Source organism: Lepisosteus platostomus, chromosome 6 (genome assembly GCF_059453375.1).
Source record: "Lepisosteus platostomus isolate fLepPlt1 chromosome 6, fLepPlt1.hap1, whole genome shotgun sequence".
In the NCBI taxonomy this organism is placed as follows: Eukaryota; Metazoa; Chordata; class Actinopteri; order Semionotiformes; family Lepisosteidae; genus Lepisosteus; species Lepisosteus platostomus.
The window spans coordinates 56,581,622-56,601,580 of record NC_142616.1 but is presented as its reverse complement, the minus strand read 5'-3'; the positions used below and the strand labels follow the sequence as shown (position 1 = coordinate 56,601,580).

Sequence of the window (19,959 nt, the reverse complement as noted above, 5' to 3'; positions counted from 1 at the left end):
GCTATGGTGGCACTTTTAAGTTATGCAATTACCATGGACAAAAAAACCTCGGCCACTAAGCCTGACTTTAATCATGTAGGCAGCTCTGAGTCATATAATCTCTCCACATACCTTTTGTCAGAACCAAGTACTGCAACGTGGTTCCTTTTAATAACTCTTCTGAGCAAACAGTCAGACTCAGAAGCACAACTATCTCTGGGGTGGAAAATGGAAGCCTGTCTGTGACAAGTGACCCACACGATAGCCGGGCCATGGGGAAAAGATCAGGAGACAGGATTTTCTTTAGGCTGATCAAGAGCATGGACGGAATGTGTTTGGAACTCATATACAATGCATACCACTCATAGAGAGCAGTGAAGCTCTGTTGTGCTTTCCTGGAAAATCAATTTCTAAACATATTAACAGCATATAAAAACTAAGGAATATTTTATGGCAGTTCTTGTGTTCTTTTTTAATTGAAGATTAAAAAAAAAGATTTCAGTGGGAATACCTCTGGACATAGTGCACTATGTAGCATGTTAATAAAATCAGTGTTCTTGGATTTTGTTTTTTTCAGTTTGATGTTTAATGGCCAGGAAGTTCCAAAACATGACCCAGCTGAAATGTATTAACTTTACTTTAAACCTCTGTTACTTTAAACCACTCTGAGATGGGCACCAGGTTACTATCCATCTGTCCATTATCATTATTTAATATAAACTTATGACATGATACCATAAGTAATAAGTCCATTCAATAGCTGAGTGGATTGGAGCAATTGGACTAAAGTACTTCATTCAAGGAACAATCCCAGTGTGGACCTGAACCCATAACTCGCATAACCTGAACCCATAATTTGGTGTCCTGGTCAAATTTCCCCCTAACCTTTTACCAATCATGGCTTCCTAATCATCCCCATCCTTGAATTGGCTTCATCACTCTGCTCTCCTCCCCACTGACAGCTGATGTGTGGGGAGCATACTGGCACACTTTGGCTGCCATGACATCATCCAGTTTGAGGGTTACACCTTATTGGTGGTGGAGGAGAGTCCCAACGACCTGTAAAGCACTTAGGGCGGATTGTCCAGAAAATGTACTGTGAGTGTAAGTAATTGTTATTATTGATTATAATGGCTTTATTTCCACCAAATTTAGAGACAGTTTGATTTGCAAAAGAAAGGCAAATCAGAAATTGAATAACTACTACCAATAATAATCTAGGTAATGCAGCAGACATTATGAACCAGAGTCACTGAAAAATTAATTGACCAGAAATTTAGGGAGGACAGCTGCAGGTTCAGAGTTGATTTTAGCCAGCACAAAGCTTGGAAATTGATGTAGATACAGTATACTGGTTAATAGGAAAGAGTGAAATCTATTGCCCACCAACACACAGCATGAACATCTCATCTCAGTGCTGACCAGACCTTTTTCGATATGTTACACGAATGTTTTCATACCATTCATGTTATATTTTCAAAGCAACATATACAAATGATGAAAAGTGATTCATAAATCATAGAACAAATTATAAGCTTCACTTTCACAGATTTTTGTGAGGAAAACAAACAGGCACTAATAGGTTCTGCAAAAGTTCTGACAGATGTGAAACGACTATCAGTATTTTGGGAGTTCAGTTGGTGCATGCAAGATATTAATCTTCTTTACTTATTTTAAACTAAGCATTCACAGAATTCTTGTGAAAATAGTCACATTACCCTGTGATTCTATTTATTTTGCTTGTCATAAAGCAGGGATTCATTACATCTTTGTGAAAAGTTTTCCATTACACTATGATTATATTCTATTTGATTTTGGGAAAGGATTTGAACTGTGATTTTGCAGGAATTGCAGGAAAACCTGACATTCTGATCTTTACATAAACGTGTTCACCCCTTCCAGAAAAAGACTAGGAGGCAATAAAGTGAATTTGGATTATATCCATAGATCCCGACAGCTGTTCTAGATGCAGGCTTTCATGCAAACTGGAGTAAATTTGGAAACCGAAATAAGCAACAAGCTTTATTATAACTTGAATCAATTTTAGAACTACAAATGTAATATCTTAAGTCATGTTGCTTGTATGCTGTATATGGATTTTATCTTTTCTTGCTTATGTATTTGTTCCTAATGTAAAAGCTAAAAAACCCTATTCATGTTCATCATGAAAGAAAGCACCAATTTTTCATTATACTGTCATGATGAACACCTACGAAATTATATTGTCTTTGCCTATCAGACTTCTGCAGGCTTGGAATTATTACTGTTTCTATGGAGGAGATTAAAAGTTAAAAGTGTTCACATGCCATCAATAACTGGCTCTACAAATTGCTCACGTCTGTTACAATTTTACAATTCTTAAAATAAATATTGGATTTTTCCTTTCAGGACATTTATTTAACATTATTGCTAGATAATCTTTGTGATTTAGGGTCTGTTTTATAATCACACAACTGATGGCTGTTTTGTAAACACCCTAAAGTGTCACTGATGTTAGTGAGTGTTAGATGTAGTAAGCACTCAGAATTCAAGGGAGAGCTAACAGAGTGGTATAGATTAACAAAGCCCCATAGTGAAATAGACACATGCATCTGTGGAGATATCTACTGATAAAAAACAGAAACACAACATTTTCTGGAATAAGAATACTACAGTTATACTGTAGCTTATGTACTTTCATAAAAAGATGTCAATTTGTTTTAAAACCTCTGACCAGCAATACAGCTTGTGCAGTGAGGCATTGCAACTTGCCAATCACATGAAATTTTGTTAGGTACACTTTTACCCAATGAAGTCCAGGTGGAATAATGTCTGATCAGGTCACCTTTAAAAGGTCTTAATTCAAAGCTTACAGTAGGTCACTGCAAGAAAAAGCCCACACTTAGTTAGTTTTCTGTGCATTCCATAATGCCTCAAATGTCACCAGAAGCAAGGGAGAGGGCCATTGGCATGCTGCAGGCAGGAATGTCATGTGCCAGCATTACCAGACACTATGGAGTAAGCCGCTCCACTGTGTCCCAACTGCAGAGAAGGTTTTAGCAGACCGACAGCATAGATGACCGTCCAAGATCCGGTCGCCCTCCAGTGACCACACCAGAGCAGAACCGACACAACAAACTGGTCCATCTGAAAGTTCGTTTCAGATCTGCCACCTGTCCTGCTGCTGAAACTTCAGGCAGACACAATGCCCGCATCAGTGACAGGACAGTGAGGCTCCATGCTGCTGGCCTTAGAGCAAGGCGACCTGTCAGAGGCCCTCTGCTCACATCTCCTAGACGTCACACCTGATAAGCTTAGGCCAGACAGAGGCTGCGATGGACTCATCAGCAGTGACATCAGGTCCTCTTCATGGATGAGTCACTCTTCAGCCTGTTCCACGCGGACAGGAGGACCAGACAGTGGAGGAGGAGGTGTTGCGTTTCTTTTTTCCATCAGTATACAAACAAAATCCTTATCTCTTTGTGGGGAAGTTTCTGAATAAAAATGATCTGCCACAAAATCTGTCAATGTTTTTTTTTGTATTCTAAGATGTAGACATTATATGAAGACAAAAGGCTGGTCTAAATAGACCTCTAACACCTTTGAAGAGGGGTGTTCCTGGGGTAGCTAAGTGCTGGAGATTCCATACAGGAGCTCACAGATTAACATTTCTAGGAAAGAAGAAAGATTTTACTGAGAACCTCTGTGCAGAAGTCGGCCTGCTTTTAATTTTTGGTACAGAGTGTTGTATTCTGTGTCTGAGAAATGCACTTTGGGTTTCCTGGAAGAAATCCCTAAATTAAAAAAAAAATAAGTACCCTACTGTCTATGGTAGGAGTCCTGTCAGCAGGATGCAATGTACTGTAAGTGTTAAAACTACCAGCAAGCACTACCATGAATGAATTTGAATTAGCAAGTCTAAGCAGGATTCAAACCAAAGTGACTCACAAAGCTATCAAAGCGGAGAAAAACTCATTTAAATTAATAAAGATGTTTAAAAGACTACAAAGTGCTTCAGTGCATGCTGGTTTTGCATTATTATGCTCATATTTAATCTGAAGTCACTGGAGATGGATAAGGAAGAGAGGGCAGTTACATAAGACCCCTGAATTAAGCTTAATCAAAGTCCTTTATTACTAATTATGAAGTACACTTTTAATGAGTATTCATCAGCTCTAACCACTCTCTGTCTTTTATGATATTCTGCTGCTTAAATACATCTTTAAAAAAACATCACTCAGAGCACATGAAAAATTAAGATGTGACCCACAATTACAATACATGGTATTTTCCCTTGAGGAATTACAGTACCTAAATAATGCTCTTTTACACACATACATATATATTCCCAGAAGATTATTAACATTTATTAAATGACTTTTCATGCCTCACTTCTTACTTATTGTTTCAAATTTCATTCACCGGGCCAATATAAATATAAGAAAATGAATTGTATTACATCTGAAAAGCATAAAACAGGTTTCAAAGTTTTTCAAAGGAATTAAAGAAAAAATGCTGTTTTTTTAAAATAATCATTGCTAATTATTATATTAATGATCAAAGATGGTTTATTTTTATATTTCAAAAACCAAACAATATACATCATATATAAAATATTTTATAAAACTGTGCCAAGCAATACAAAACTGAGCCTGACAGTTACAGACCTGTCAGGATTATGGGAGAACAATAAAAACTGAAAAAACAGCATTAAATAAAATGTTAATGTGGATTTAGAATAAGTATATCTTGCCCTGAGAAAAATTAAATGTTTTGATAAGACAGATAAGTCAGTACTCAACTTTAGGACAGATGATAGTAAAGAAAGCTTTTGACAAAGAGTCCAACAATACAATGTTCCAGAAACCATTGTAATTCTTTGAAAGAGTCTTTGAAAGAGTCTGGCAGTTCTTGTAAGGGAAATTCTTTGTTTCTCAACTCTACATATTTAATGTATATTTGAATCACTTAATTATAATTTCAAGGATGCAAGATTCTTGCTAACATGTCATTCAAAGCACAAAACAAACTTTGTGCAGCTGAATTATGTCAAATGTTTAAGGACTCACTGGATGAAGATGATGTACTGTTGCCAGAAGATTTGGTTTTTGGTTTGAATTGTCTTTATTTAATGATGGGAAATACTTGTAGTTCAGTATGCAGCTGCAGCAGAAGATGAGGTCAAAATGTAATCTTGCTCATTTCTGCTCTTTTATTCAAAAACATCTTAAGCACAGTTTGGTGCACATCTTTTCTAATACGTTCTAATACTTGTTGTTTGGTCTGGACCCAGCAATCTGGCCACTGTTCGCCTCTTTTAAGCCAAGTGAGGAGTTGTTCTTTTCATTCCACTTTGAAGAAATGGCCCCCTGACCTCTGTTTCTCTACACCCATATCAGCCTTTCTGCATCCCTTCTGATGTCTTCACTCCTCTCCGGAGCTCTGGAATAACTGTACCACCACAACTACTTCCCATTCTCCTCCTCTCCCCCCTCTCCTTGCCACACTTCTCCAAAATCCCTGCTTCGTCTGCTCCTCCTCTTTCTCCTCTTTCAGCCCTGTTTCATTGATGGGTGTCAAACCTACTGCACTTTTGGCCCTCTCCTATTCCTGCCCTAAACCTCTACCAGAATTGAGGGCATTCAGTCAGGCACATTGCTGGCTCCCAGTTCTCTATCTCTTTCCACCCTAAACATTTCCACCCTGAAGAGACCCTCCCAATTCTTCTAAACTCCTATTTGCCCTCGAGGATTTTAACTAAATCTGTTCTTTTGGGGGTTCTGCCTGGAAACCATCTTTCTCCGTTCACTTCTGACCATAACAGACAGGCCAGGGCATTCACCTTCACTTACTGCATTCTAGTAGTGAGTGATTGACGCCATTAGTTCGACGCATCTCTATTTTCTCTTTTTCTCAGGCAGACAGAATTCCCTCCACACACACACTTCTCAAGGGAAGAGCCAGGAGCCTCTGCCAAAGTGATTATTGGGTTAAGGCAGGAGGGTGAAAAAATTATAAAAATGATGGATACAAAGAGTGCTCAGGAAGTAAAATATACGTAGAAGAGGAAGTGGGTGAGATTAGAGTTTGATTTCTTCTATTTACAAAGCTCCATTGCATCCGTCTTGAAAAGAATTACAAACAGAAAGATCTCAGAGACTCTCGTTTATTATTGCTTATACTGACTTGTTTGTTAATACCTTCAAAAGCATGATAATGTCAGAACTCATGTCAGTGTCATGTTCTGATGTAAACCATGGCTATTTTCTTCTAAATGTATTTCACAAACAAAGGAGCACTGTCATTTAATCCGTATAGAGGACTACTTCAAAAAGAGCCCATATTCCATTAGGTGTTTTGGGATCTACAAGCATCAATTAGACAGTCATCTCTTATCTCTTGCCAGGCTGGTGTGAATAAGGGTTTTAGCAATTTTAAGAAGATTAAAAAGACACAAAATATGAAGTGTCTTCCTAACATCTTCGATTTGGAGTTTTTTGCATAGCTCACGCTGTTTTTTGTTCCTTATTATTTTCAAAGACACATTGATACACATGTGCTCAACTATGCAACACAGTCTCGTGTCTTCAGTATGAAGGGTATGTGCACATCCCCTGAAGCACTTTTGTGTACAGAAAATGCATCTTTAGATGTATTGGGTAATTATAACCCAAATATGCATTTCGTGCTGAGAGGGGAGAGAAATGTGTTTTTAAGAACTGCCTTCTTCTTACTCTCCATTTCAAAGCAGATGCTACTGACTTGGCCTGGCTTTACTATATTTACCTACAGTATATTGTCTTGATATGATTAAGTACTATATACAGCTAATAACATGATTCAAAGCTGTATTTCCTAATTACTTGAAATTGTATTAAATTAAACATCTAAAGATGAATGAAATGGAAACTGATGTGATGCAGTTAAATAATTTATCTTTGTTTGGCAAACACTTTTTTATTGATCAACATCAGCACTTTGATAATACACATAACTTCATTTATAGCCTATGCAAATTCTACTGTCTATTTAAAAATAAACTACTTAGTACATGCAGCATGGTTTTAATACATTTCACATGTCAAAGAACGCCAACCTGAAACAGCCCTTATTTCCATGACCATAACAGTATTTTACAGTATGCTATGTTTGCTTTGAAAAGTGCATCTCAAAACAGACAAATGAAACTTCTTGTTTTTGAATTAGAGCACAGATAAATATAAAAGAATACATTATCAGAACTAATAGAAACAAAACAGGAAATTCTAGAAAAGGGAATATACTAGGATCATGTTAAGGGCTCTACATTTACAAAAAAAGTGGTTTGGATCAAAGGTTTAAGTGAAAGAACACCATTCCTCAACCATATAATTGTATTTTAAAATGCACCTAACGTTTAATTCTACAGATTTAAACTATGTAATCAATTTCTTGCATGCTTAAGGTTTTTTTGGGGAAAAGAACCTGAGAAAAAGAAGTTTCAAAGAAGTATTTTCACAGAAACGGACAGTACTGTTCAATTTCAATGATTTCAGAAGTTCAGTCAAGCCCCAATTAAGATGGAGTTGAGATGTTATTTGAATGAGATTGATTTAATATTGAAAACCTGACTTAAATATGAAACTGTCTGTACCCTTCCTTTTTACGGGCAATGAGTGAGGAAGCTGCTGTAAGGGCGATAACGAGGTGTGGGTGGAATGTAATTAATAATTTGCATTGAGGTATGCTAAAAAACATCTACATGAATGAGTGGGGGGGTTTAATACTTATACTAATAATATTTTAATTACTAACTTTTAGCAATTGTTGACTTTTAGGGTTTATGCCAACATTCAGCATGTGATTTCCTAAACTGTCATTTCAAACTCCATACAATAGCACACAGAATCCTCTTTATACCACATATTGGAATAAACATATACATCCCCCCTGGAATGTATATATATCCCACACCATGTTCATTACAATCTCCATTAAAATTCATATTATCCCCATATTAAGAGCACAGCAGTGTCTCGGAGACTGCGTGAATTACAAATTCTATTTCATGATATGAAGTGGATGTTGTGGTAGCAATTGTTGTTAGTGCTTAGTGTTGTTAGTGCTTCCTCATAGCTCCCCGGTCCACCAGGTGACTTGGACCTCCTCAGGGACCTGTCTGTGTGGTGATGAATGTTCTGCCTGATTAGTGGGAGAATGTTAAAATAATTCCATTAACGCAACAATGTTATATACAGGACTTGTACATACAGCACAGAGCTCCTCATACAACCTGGGCTTTACTACTGACTTAACGGTCAATAACTGATTTGTTATTTTACAAAAAAGACCTATCACAAAATTCCTCAAAGTATTAATAATAGATACACTGTAGCCTTTTTATTTCATAATGTTAATCACATTATCTTACAACCTTTTACTTTAACCGCTACTGATATCGTATTGGAAAATTACTCAAGCTTCCATCACGATATTGTTAGCCATTTCTAGAAAGTACTATCTTCCTTTTGATGTTTTTCTTAGTTTCACCATTAAATCATTTAGGCCATTTTACCCTAAACTATGAATGTTTTTGGGATGAATTCATTTTGAGCCTTTAACATGTTTAAACTTATTCAAAAATAACATTGTACATCTGTTGTACATTGATGTATACATCCAATTCCATTTCACACTTTATAAACCTTGACTCATTCATTGTTTGCTTCTTCCCCATATTAAAAACTTTTACAATTACTTTTTAGAAATATAAATTATACAAAAGAACATGACTTATCTTGCCTTTTTACTTTATAAAATAAGGCTAAAACAAGAGGAGTTGACTTGTCTTATCGAGCTTGTTTGGTAGCTAGTGGTTAAGAGACAAGTAGCTCACTGCAACAAGCCTCAACCTACTGTACTTAAACATGAGTACATTAAAACCTATGACGACACAAAGGCTTCATTCGGCAACTTCATTCCAATTCTCACACCTAAAAACTTCCCTACTTCACTTCACTACCCAACTAATCTTCTGCTCACCCTTTATATCCTAAGAAAAACGTATTTCCTGTATGTGAGAATGTGTTTGCAACCCTTCACGAATGATCTTATTCGTTATCTAATAATGATCAAATCCACTTCATGTGTGATTATTTACAAATATTAGCTGCTTTTGTTGCATTTAGTGTCAGCGGTAAGTACATTCTTAAAAACAGCTGACCTACCACACTCATCTTGCTGTTATTTGAAAGAAAAGTTAGACAAAACTCCCACAGCCTTTTGTATTAATTGTCCCTTCTGAATTCAGTTTATTTCTTGGGAGTTGAAAACACCCATTGGTATCATGTTAAAGGTGCACCTTTCTGATCTCATTATATAAACAGCTGTTTGTCTCTCTGTCTGAATTAGGTGATCTATCGCGTTGTGCTTCTGCTAAGCTTTAAAAATTTATATTTTTTAATTTAACCTTTATTGATTCTTAACTGTATTCAACCTCTTGCTTAAAGTTTTTTATTCTTTGACCTCATCCACATGAAATTCTACATCTATAAATATTTTTAAAACACTACTATATTTTCTGCATATGTATGTTTTTTTTTTCAATTATCTTATTCTTAGTGTGCTTTTTAGTGAATTTTATCTACAGCACCTTGACATGTAGGTCATGATATGGTGCTTTTAAAAATACAATTTGATTTGATTTAGTACAGTATATTGGCGTAATGTTTCTACTTATTATGTCTGCCAAGCTGTAACACCACTCTACCAAAATATTACAAAACAGACAATCCATCAGCAAATCTAAGCTTTTTTCAGCATTTTTTAAGACCAATAATATATGGATTCTCAGTTGTGAAAGATCACCAATTAGATATACAGTAAACACTGTCCGCGATACTTTTATGGTAAACCACTTGAGAATCATGTTGAGAATCTATATGAACTGTAAAAATCTCAGATTTCTTGTCATCTTCACTAATTTGAAAAAGGAAAGGGGAAAAGGAAAAAAAAATAATGAAAAAGAAAATGAGAGGATTCACATGTAATTGCCAACGGATATCACTTATGTAATGGAATTTTTTTTTAATTTAATTAAAGGCTAAAATGTTTTTTGAGGGCAAAATATTTTTTCTGTGATTTCCAAAAAAACAGTATTATACAAAAATACCCTGTATGTTTGATAGAAATTGCTCTAGAAAGCATGATGATCATAATTTTGCATTATTTTGTGCAAGCTGTTTGTCCAAACATTGAATTCTCCTTTCCTCTAGGTTTCGAACATCTGTTTGCTAGTTTTGAAAGCTTGCGTCTTTTTACTTTGGCTCAATGTTTATGATGTTTGGTACTTTGCATATCCTTAGTCTTCCTTTCTCTAATTGCACAATGATCCTCTTTGAATGCAGTTTGCACAAATCAATACAAATCTGAAAGGTCAAAAAGCCACTCTCACCCACACTGAATCGAGGAGTTGCAGGAGTGCCACCTCTCTGAAATGAGATCACCACTGCACTTTGCACATTTCTTTTGCTTCATAACGCACTGCTACTTCAAACTCTTTTATGTCCAGTAAATAAATGGGAGCATGTGCAGAAAAAGATGAGCCAGAGAAAAGAGAAATATCCACTCTCCTATACCTCTTTTCTCTTCACAGCTGGGTATGAACCTCGTCTTTAGAAGGAAGAATTATGTTCTCCAACATCAGAACCTCACATCTCACGTGTTTTCAAACTTGACTGTTAACAATGTACTGCAGGTGCTAAATTCATTCATGCGTGTGCAGGTAATGTGCAGGTTTATAACTCAAAACCTGAGATGAAAATAGACCCTTAATCAGGGAAATTATCTTTTTTTCCCCAGTTTCTACATGTATTTGCTAAAGAATTCAGTCAGGGAATGCAGTGTCCACAATGAGTAACAGCATTAGCATCTTAAACTGAACTAAAGAAATTGCTTGTAGGAAGTTCTATGAAGCAAAAAAAAATCTCTTTAATCAAATTGCAAACTAAGCTTCACCAAATTCTGATAATCTTTTTTGGCTTGGAGGATGGCAAGGTGAAGTCTGGATATTAATTACACTTTAATAATATAAAGCTAAACCTATATTACCAACTCATAAAATTGATATAGAAATTGGAATGGTTTCAGCATTACAATTAGTATACGTGATTCATTCTCTTTTACAGTAAACTCATGTAGTGGTAAGTGCTGTCCTGGACATGCATGTTGGCTTTTATAATCAGTACACGTGTGGCTATTTCTCCGCACATTTTCTTCTCTTTTCTGTTTGGCATTTTGTTTTCCTTTTCGTGCTTGAAGTGCCAGACTATAAAAAAGAGGGAATACAAATGAGACCATCTCAGCTTCTAATCTTTCTGCCACACTCTGAGATCTGTCCACTTAAGTTTCCCATCGGAGGGCAATAACCCACTGTGTGCTGGTGACTAAAAAAAACACCAAGTACTATTAACTTTGTACTCATGGCTCTAGCAAGTTTTCTTATCACTTCAGTTATATTTACCTGCACACAATTTCTTTCAATTGCATTCTGATCAGCTGGAAGCATGACACTTTATCCATAAGACACATGTCACTCTGCTCAGTGTTAATGCTTCTCTCTTAGCTGAAGTTTGTATAAACTGAACATATGTGGTTGATTCCTGCTATGCTCAACAGAGCTATATATTGAAAATAAATAGTAAAAAAAAACTTTTTTTAACTGCTGAATATGAACATGATTGCGCCCTGTGAGATATTTACACTTCCATTCCAGTGTTCTTCTTAAACCTGTGGTTCTTTCCTAGAAATTGGAATTAGTGTTTTCCATTTTGTCTGTTGACCTAAAATCACTGTTTGATTATTTTAAACCTTCTGCAACTACTGTAAGTTATGCATATGGGGTAGTTTCTATGGGTTGTTATGATTTTAGCACACCTTTATTGTACTTAACTATACTGGACTTCAGGAATATCACAATATCCCAAACTGTAGTTCACCATGGCATTCCACACAAGTTTATTAAAGCACATTTAATGCATGACCTTGAAGAGCAGTAGATACCACTTCTCAATAGTATATAATTTTAAATTTCACTTGGTAGTTCTTGCTAAGGCAGAGGGACTATGACATTTTTGTGTCTTGGAGGACTGTCTGTAAAGGTTTATACAAGTTACTTTCAACAGATGTATCAGATTATGGAATTGCTTTTGCTTCCCCAAAACATAAAGCAATTTTCTGTTTTGGTGACAAGATGCTTAAAGTGCATGTGAAGTAATATGTGCAATTTCCCAAAGGAACTAAACAATTTTATTAAATTATCAAATAAACACAGACACATTTATTTGCCAAATTAAGAAAAAAAAAGCATCAACATGAGGATTTCAGTTCATTCAAATTCTTATTAATGAATGAAAAGACTTACCCATTAGGTCAAGGCTGAGAGGATCTTTCTTACTTGAAAGAATGAGCCAGGGAGCTGCTGCAAGGGTGAAAATGGGGTGGGGGAGGGGTGTGAGAAAAGATGCCTGCAAAAGGGCAAGATGTGTAAAAAAGCAGAAGTGGGCAAGAGTAGAAATTTGACCTCCTCCCAAACTTCTGCTTACAAACTCCATTTCACTAGTTAGCTCAACACTTAATTAAAGCAATGGGATGATGGAAGCTATAGGGCTAGTGAATTTAAATTAGGTGTAACTTGCCTGGGTGAGCAAATGGCTGACAAAACCTCAAAAAAATTAAAGGAAATGACAGAGCTTGTGGTGCACTGTTGCATGACTGTGGAGCAGGTGGGTGTATGCAAAATAGGTATCAGAGAAGCATCAGTCTAGGATTTGATTGGTAGCTGATCTGGGAGTACAATCCTGAAGCTGTTGAAGGTGGAGGCGGAGTCCTGAATTAAGGACAGCTATCCTAGCTGATTAAGGACGAGCCACAGCTGTGGGAGCCCTATCAGAATACACTGAGCACTTCCCCGGAGGGACGAGCAAACACCCACAAGGGGAGGACCATCCAGCGACAGTCCCGGAGGGGACTGCAGAGAGAGCGTAAGGCCACATTTTAGTTTCATTTTATTTTTTCTCCTGTCCTGCCATGTATCTCTCACTGGTACAGGCGAGATACATGGAGATACACAAGTTTTTCCTCCCCTGTCCCACTGTGTATCTCCACTGGGACAAGTTGAGTTTTTTTCATTTTGACCTCATGCTCCTTTTCTTCCCGACTGGACCCCATTAGATAGGGACAGTCCAGCCTGGATGCCACTGTTCAAAGTGCATTTTCCTTTTGTTGTGTGTTTTCTTTCAGTTTTCACTAACCTCACACCGATGCCTCTGCCCACTCAGATCTTTTACCGGTGTTCACTGCGGCTCCTCCCACTCCCGCTTTGTTACATTCAGTTGTGACAAACCACTTGCTGATGCTTGTCAGTGAATGGATGGACGGACTGACAAAAACAGTGGAATACTGAATGTAAGTGTGACTTGACTCATCCATTTGCTATATCTGAAAGACTATGAGCATGAATTCCAGGTGAAATACCTAAAAAAGCAACTCAAGCAGTGGTCTTTCAGGATAATCACAAATCCCAGAACAGTGTGCTCTGGGAGCGTGAGCCTCAAGTACCCGAAAGACTAGGGTACAGGTGGAACAGATTGGAGTAGGAAATCAAGGGTTAAGACAGAACACAGAAACTGTGAGTGATAAGCCTAGAGATTGATACTTTGTGCTCATCCCGTGGAGGAGACACAGTGAGCATCAACACTCAGGATGGCTCCTATTGGGACAACATAAAGAGGGGATTGAGGAAGTGGAAAGGGACAAAAAAATAAGGACATTGCTGGGCGTGAAGGCACTGTGGGTTGGAGGCCCCTAATGCAAAAAATCATGGATCAAAGGAAAGTGAGACTGCACTGGCAGTGTGACTGAGCAATGAAGGACAGCTCTAATAAAGAGCAAACAATATCGGGCAGCATGACTGCACTGCTGGCAATTGAGCAACATGGGTCTGCATGACTGCACTGGTGAGTAAACAACAGCTCTGTGTGACTGAACTTGTGAACGAGCAATGCAGCTCTGTATATGACTGCACTGGACAGCAAGCAACGCAGATCTGCGTGATGGCACCTGCGTCGAGGCTTGTGTTGTGAGAACGAGAGCAGAAGGGAAAAGAAGCGGAGAGAAGCCCCAGGGGAGTAGTTGTACTGGATATCTGAAGAAGGATGATATTAGAAGGAGCAGGAAGAAGAGCAGACATGACAGAGAGAGAGGTACTGTAGTGATCTAAGTGGGGGCAAAAAAAAAAGGCTGGCTCTAGGCTCTGTCAGGATTCTTGTAGATGTGTTTCTGTTCAGTCCCTGTTATGAAGTCTTTTTTATCTTTTTAAAATAAACACACACTATTGCAATATGAGGTCTGTATCTGGTGAATGTTACTTTTGAAGTTACTAATTTCAAAAGCAATCATTGTATCATTTGGGTGTTGTTTGTTCAATATAGTGTAATACTGACATGAGATTCAAGATCTGAAAATATCTAAGGAATGTTCTAGAAATACTTTTAGCATGACCACTTATTTGTAGAAATATGTTTTATCTATTTAATATCACACACGATGGATGCTCCACTGCAACAGCAAAATCTTCAGTGTGCTTTTGATTCCCTCTTTGGCTAATTAGCTTGGCCTCGCCTGTCAGGTGATGACTCCGCCCAGATGTAACACGATTTTCAGCAAAACAAACTGGGATATTAAGACACTTGACTTCTTGGGAAAACCTTGCTCTAGTACAATCCAATGCGTATACTTCTACAATACTTGAAACAGCTGTTGTAGGAATAAGAGAATGATTTTTGCTTTACTTAAGCTATTTAAACCTCCAAACAAATGGGAAATCACTGCATCGTTTCACTATTACACTATTTACTTGTAATAGTGATAGCTTCATTTTTAATAATAATTTTATTACTTTCCTTTTCAGAATAAATAAAAATGCTCAACATACAGCATAAAGAGAACCCTAAAATTACAATAATTCAAATGATGTAACCAAAGTTTGTTGTTGTATTACTGTATATATATATATTTATAGAAAAGGAGACATACTTCAAAGAATTCCTCCAGATTCCATAAAATAAATAAAAAAACACTCTATACTTGGAAAAGCTACTGATATGTTGTAACTGTTCAGCACATAAAAAACAGGTAGAAAACAAAAACAGAAGACAAGAAATTCACTGTAAAGTTTACTGGTAGAAATGTATCAGAGCTTAACAGCAATATGAAATAGTATAGTCAACACCTAAGCCTCTAAAGGTGCTATTTTCCTAGCCTGAACTTCACATTTCACAAGTTAATGAAATATATTCTTTACATCTTTTTAGTTGGGTTTCTCAAAAAGTGCCACTTTTTGTATGCTGTAAATGAGTTATTTGGACTGTATTGATGGCAAATATGTGTGCCATCAATTTATCACTAATTGCTTATATTGGGAAAACATCATTGTTTTTGAAGCTTGATACCATGCATTCAGTTTTATCCAGAGTTTGTCTTTTTAAAACCAATAAAAGACAGAGAGTTATGTGTAGTTACAGACCACTGTCTCTTCTAAATGTAGGTTACAAAAATGTTTCCATGTAGACTGGAGCCAGTTATACCAATGATGACCAACCGATATTGTCATGATGACTAAACTGGGTTCATTCAGCAGAGACGGGTCAGAAAACATTAGAAAGCTCCTGCATATGATTGAAATATGAAGAAAAGACGTACATTCACATTATGTGTTAGTTATAGATGCAGAAAACACCTGATAGATTAGGTTGGATTTATTTCAAACATTAAGATGAATTTTGGAGATACAGTATATTTGTGAATTTCATTAGAAGTTTTTTCAAATCAACTAAACCATAGATACTTACTAATGATAAGTTATCAAAGCCCTTTACACTGGGAAGAGGTATCTATTTTATTTTCTTTAGCCATTGAACCTTAAGCTCTAGCAATATTAACTAACAGAGATATTACAGGAGTTTATGTTGGGAAAATGGAAGGTACGTTTCAGCACTGTAAGCTCCTTTTGAAAAAGTTTACATATTCCAAATTTTGTTATTTTATTTGGCTGGTCAATTAAGATGTATTTGGAACTTGATTAAACCTAATATAGCAATGCCATCTTGGTTATTATTGGAGCAACAGATGGTGAATACATCTTTAAGAGCCATACTTTAAATGGAATCCTTGAAAGCTGTAGATACGATAAATAGTGAACCCATTACTGTATACACCACTACTATAAATGTCGGCAAGAATGTCATAAATTGGTGGGGAAAAAGTAAAATTTTGACTTAATTTCTTCCTTTATGGGATACTTCTTTGTTCTACGATCTATTTTAGATAGTATTACTTAAATGGCAGGAGAACGGTATTACTGAACTAGATGATTTATGTGGTGAGGAAACTGTTTTTAGATTTTGAGACAATAAAACACAATATACCTAAAAAAAATTGTAAATATTTACAGACACAAAACGTGGATACAGTAAAATAAAAAAAGTATTTTCTATTGTTTACCAAACATCAATTGAAAAGACAATCCAAGGTATTTAAACCCTTAAAGGTTTTCTCTCTAAAATGTGTTGAATTCAGAAATGCGATGTGATTTTATCCAAAAAAGGTCAGATGTGAACAGGATTTGCAATGTGAATATTCAGTAGTAGAATGACAGAAAGTATAATGAAATTCCCCAAAAAATAACTACCACTAAACATATATTAAGTCAATTTAATGTACTCCTTCGTATATATTTTACGCCATTGATAATGGCTCAGTTTAAAGCTAATTTATCACCCAAGTGCCCATTTTGCAAATCAGAAAATGCCTATATGATGTACATGTTTGGAATTGTGAAAAAGTAAAAAAATTGATTGAATTTGCATTTAAATTCCAAACCCATCTGCATTTGTTTCTCCTCGTGTTCACATGGGTTTACTCAAGGTGTTCTAGTTTCCTCCTGCAGTCCAAAAACACTGCTAGAATAATCGGCTTTTGGGAAAACTGGCCCTTCTGTGAGTGTGTACATGTACCTGTCTGCCCTGTGATGGACTAGCATACTGTCCTGCCTTCTGTCGACTGCTTGCTGGGATAAGCTCCCCCGACTCTGAAAGTGGATGAAGCTAAAAAATGGATGGATAGATGAAATCAAACTAAAAACCTAACTAAAAACCTTTTTGATAACAAAACTGACACATTTACGAACATTCTGGTGTGGAGACATTTTATAAATTCATATGTGCAGGAAATTAACGAGAATTTTGTTTAACATGCAACTGCCAAGTATTACATTGAGAGAAAAAAAATTCAAGCATAGAAAATATTTCCTGCTTTTCATAAGGAACTAAAAAGAATGTTTAAGACATTTAACAACACATAGTTAAGATGTGAGATCTGTCTGGGTGTTCCACTCCCAATGCATGCAATAAAATTGTCTTATTACTCAATGACGCAATGAGCCACATTATATCTCATACAGCAGCAAGTACCAAAAATAAAAGATCTCAATCAAAAATAAATAAACTCCTGCAAAACAAAAAACACAATTAAAAATGTAAAAACATGTCCCTCTTTGCAACTGCCTCATTTTATTTTATCTCCATAATTAACAAAAATATGATTCAAATGAACTCATTTGAAGCCAATCGAGACAGGTACAGTTTTCAGCAGTATTGGTTCCTTCTTGGACCCTCAGTGATAAGTGTGAACTGCATGTGAACATTATGCAACATCTAACAGGGATATTAATGAAAATGTGGAATCTTTTTATGAAACCCCCAAATATATGCACTAAAGATACAGTACTTGATTTCTTTTGTCTGGCATTCCTTGAACATGGTAAAATTTTGAACATACTGTATCCAAATGTATTATTTTTAGAAAGAATTAGTAACATGTCACAGTTATCTGAACTTTAACACTGAGGACTAAAACAATGACACCTGACACAGGTCATTTACTGAAAACAGACTTAGGGAACAGTATCTTTTTCCCTACAGTACATGTCTAGCCATACTAAAAAGCCTACTGAACCACATGCAGATTTGCACATTCTTTGCAGTACCACTGAGACACTGCAAACTATGAAGTTCCTAGATTACCACAGGCTACTGAAAAAGGGAGAAAAAAATTATATCACTCAAACGCTAGAAATCCAATGCTATCTCCAGTGTAGATATGTTATGTCTTGTATGATATAATGAACCCATAGTAACCCAGCTCTCAGAAGGCTAGCACGGTCGGGTTAGGATATGAGAGTGTTGAGCATTAAGTTAGCTTTTTTCTCCCTAGCTCACAGCACTGTACTGCAGTTATTGGCACATTATAAGTTGCATATTGCTCTCTGGTTTCTGACACAGCTAACCACCTCCACCATCTGGAAACATAAACTGTAGGTATACGCGGGTGTCACAAGCCAGCTTTTATTACATAATTGTTTATTGTTACTAATATGTACTTATTTGAGAACCAGTATACTTTCCTTGTGAATTCTGACAAGGAAGCTTTCTTGGTTTTTCGGTATTCACACTACAGGCAAAGCTGCCTGGAGCCTTCCTCCTCATCCTCATCCTCTGACTTAGGGATGCGAGGAAGCATTGCTGAGCGAGTCAATCCCCAGAACTTCTGTGGAGACATGTCCTTCTTGGTAGCAGTGAATTTCCAGCCCATGTGAGAGCCACAGGTTCTGCACTGCGCTATTGTCCAGGCGTATCTACAAAACACAGGGAATTCCAGTCACAAACACCACTTTGCAAAAGCACCATCATACAAGCACATGTCATATTTCATGGACTTACATGCCATTACTTTTTAACATTAAGTTTGATTTGTGTTAATACCAATCGAACATGCAAGTTATTGCTCCAAAGCATTATGACAGCTAGCATGCTTTGCGCTATACCGACACAGCTCATTCTTTGGCATCAGTCAGAAGTAGTAGCAAACAGTGTAGAACACTGGATTTCTGGAATTGACTGGGAGTCCAATAAGCCTGAATTTTAGTAACATGTTGTTAAACCTAGGTTACTTTTGTTCCAAAAAAGTTTTTGCTGGCTCATACAGAATGGTTTATTTGGGATTTCTTTCAGTTATCCAAGCATCCCTCACATGAAAATACATACTGTAGTTCTGAATTTGCTGTGCAAGGCAATAACAAAATGACCTGAGTAATGAAGAGCCAAGCTAAAAAATCACATAAAAACGGCAAAACAATTATGTGCATTTAACCTATCAATTAACATTACTATAAATAACCTTTAAAGACAGCAAACTGAATGAAGCCTTGTTTCATGGCACTGCTACTGAGGTTTCTCAAGGAAAAGCAGTGTACAGTGGCTGTGAGACACATTCTAAGCTCAGGCTCAGAAACAGCAGCTAATTTGTCAAACACTGTCTTCGTCCCCATTCCATTGAAGGATGGCATTACAGAACTGCAGTAGGTCAATTCTTCCTGGAAGGAATAAACGTCTTCCCTACAAGCTTTGCATTTCTCAACCATAGAAAATCCTGCCACTTTTTGTCTAAAAAACGTTTTATTTTGTAGCTCTTCTCAGTCTTGGCCTAATTCAGGCAAAGTCATAATTCCCATTTGTGTCTTGAGGCTAAACATAAGAGAGTCACAGGATATGCTATCTATCAGCTGCTCTCTGTTAGGAATCCTTTCGAGTAAAAATTAGTAAAAGAAAAAAATAGTATGGCTCCAACCAGCTGGGCTCTTTTCTTAAGGTCTGATGAGTTGTTAATCTGACTAGGGCCTCTTGTTTTAAAACAGACAACATGAATACCTCACACAATACATGTACTGTACCATAATATTTAATTACTTGTACCTAAGTTTGAAACAAGATAAAATTCTACAGCACACTTTTAGGTACCAAAAATAAATTCATATTTTCACTGGAATAAAAACTGCAGAATCTGAAGCTAATCTGAACTGACAGAACAGAGCTCATCAAGTGGAGAGATCACAATTTAAGACTTTGA

The 19,959-nt window shown here is 36.6% G+C and overlaps 1 protein-coding gene across 2 annotated transcripts in view; it reads right to left on the bottom strand.

Annotated features, from left to right (window-relative positions):
• Nucleotides 1–17,183: 17,183 nt before the first annotated feature.
• The window catches only part of crbn (cereblon), a 30,288-nt gene continuing 27,512 nt past the window's right edge, over nucleotides 17,184–19,959 (bottom strand). For both annotated transcript variants that reach the window (XM_088636461.1, XM_088636462.1), the window contains one exon: nucleotides 17,184–18,688. In XM_088636461.1, coding sequence (XP_088492587.1) covers nucleotides 18,505–18,688 — 184 coding nt within the window. In that variant the 3' untranslated portion in view covers nucleotides 17,184–18,504. The remainder of the gene's footprint in view (nucleotides 18,689–19,959) is intronic.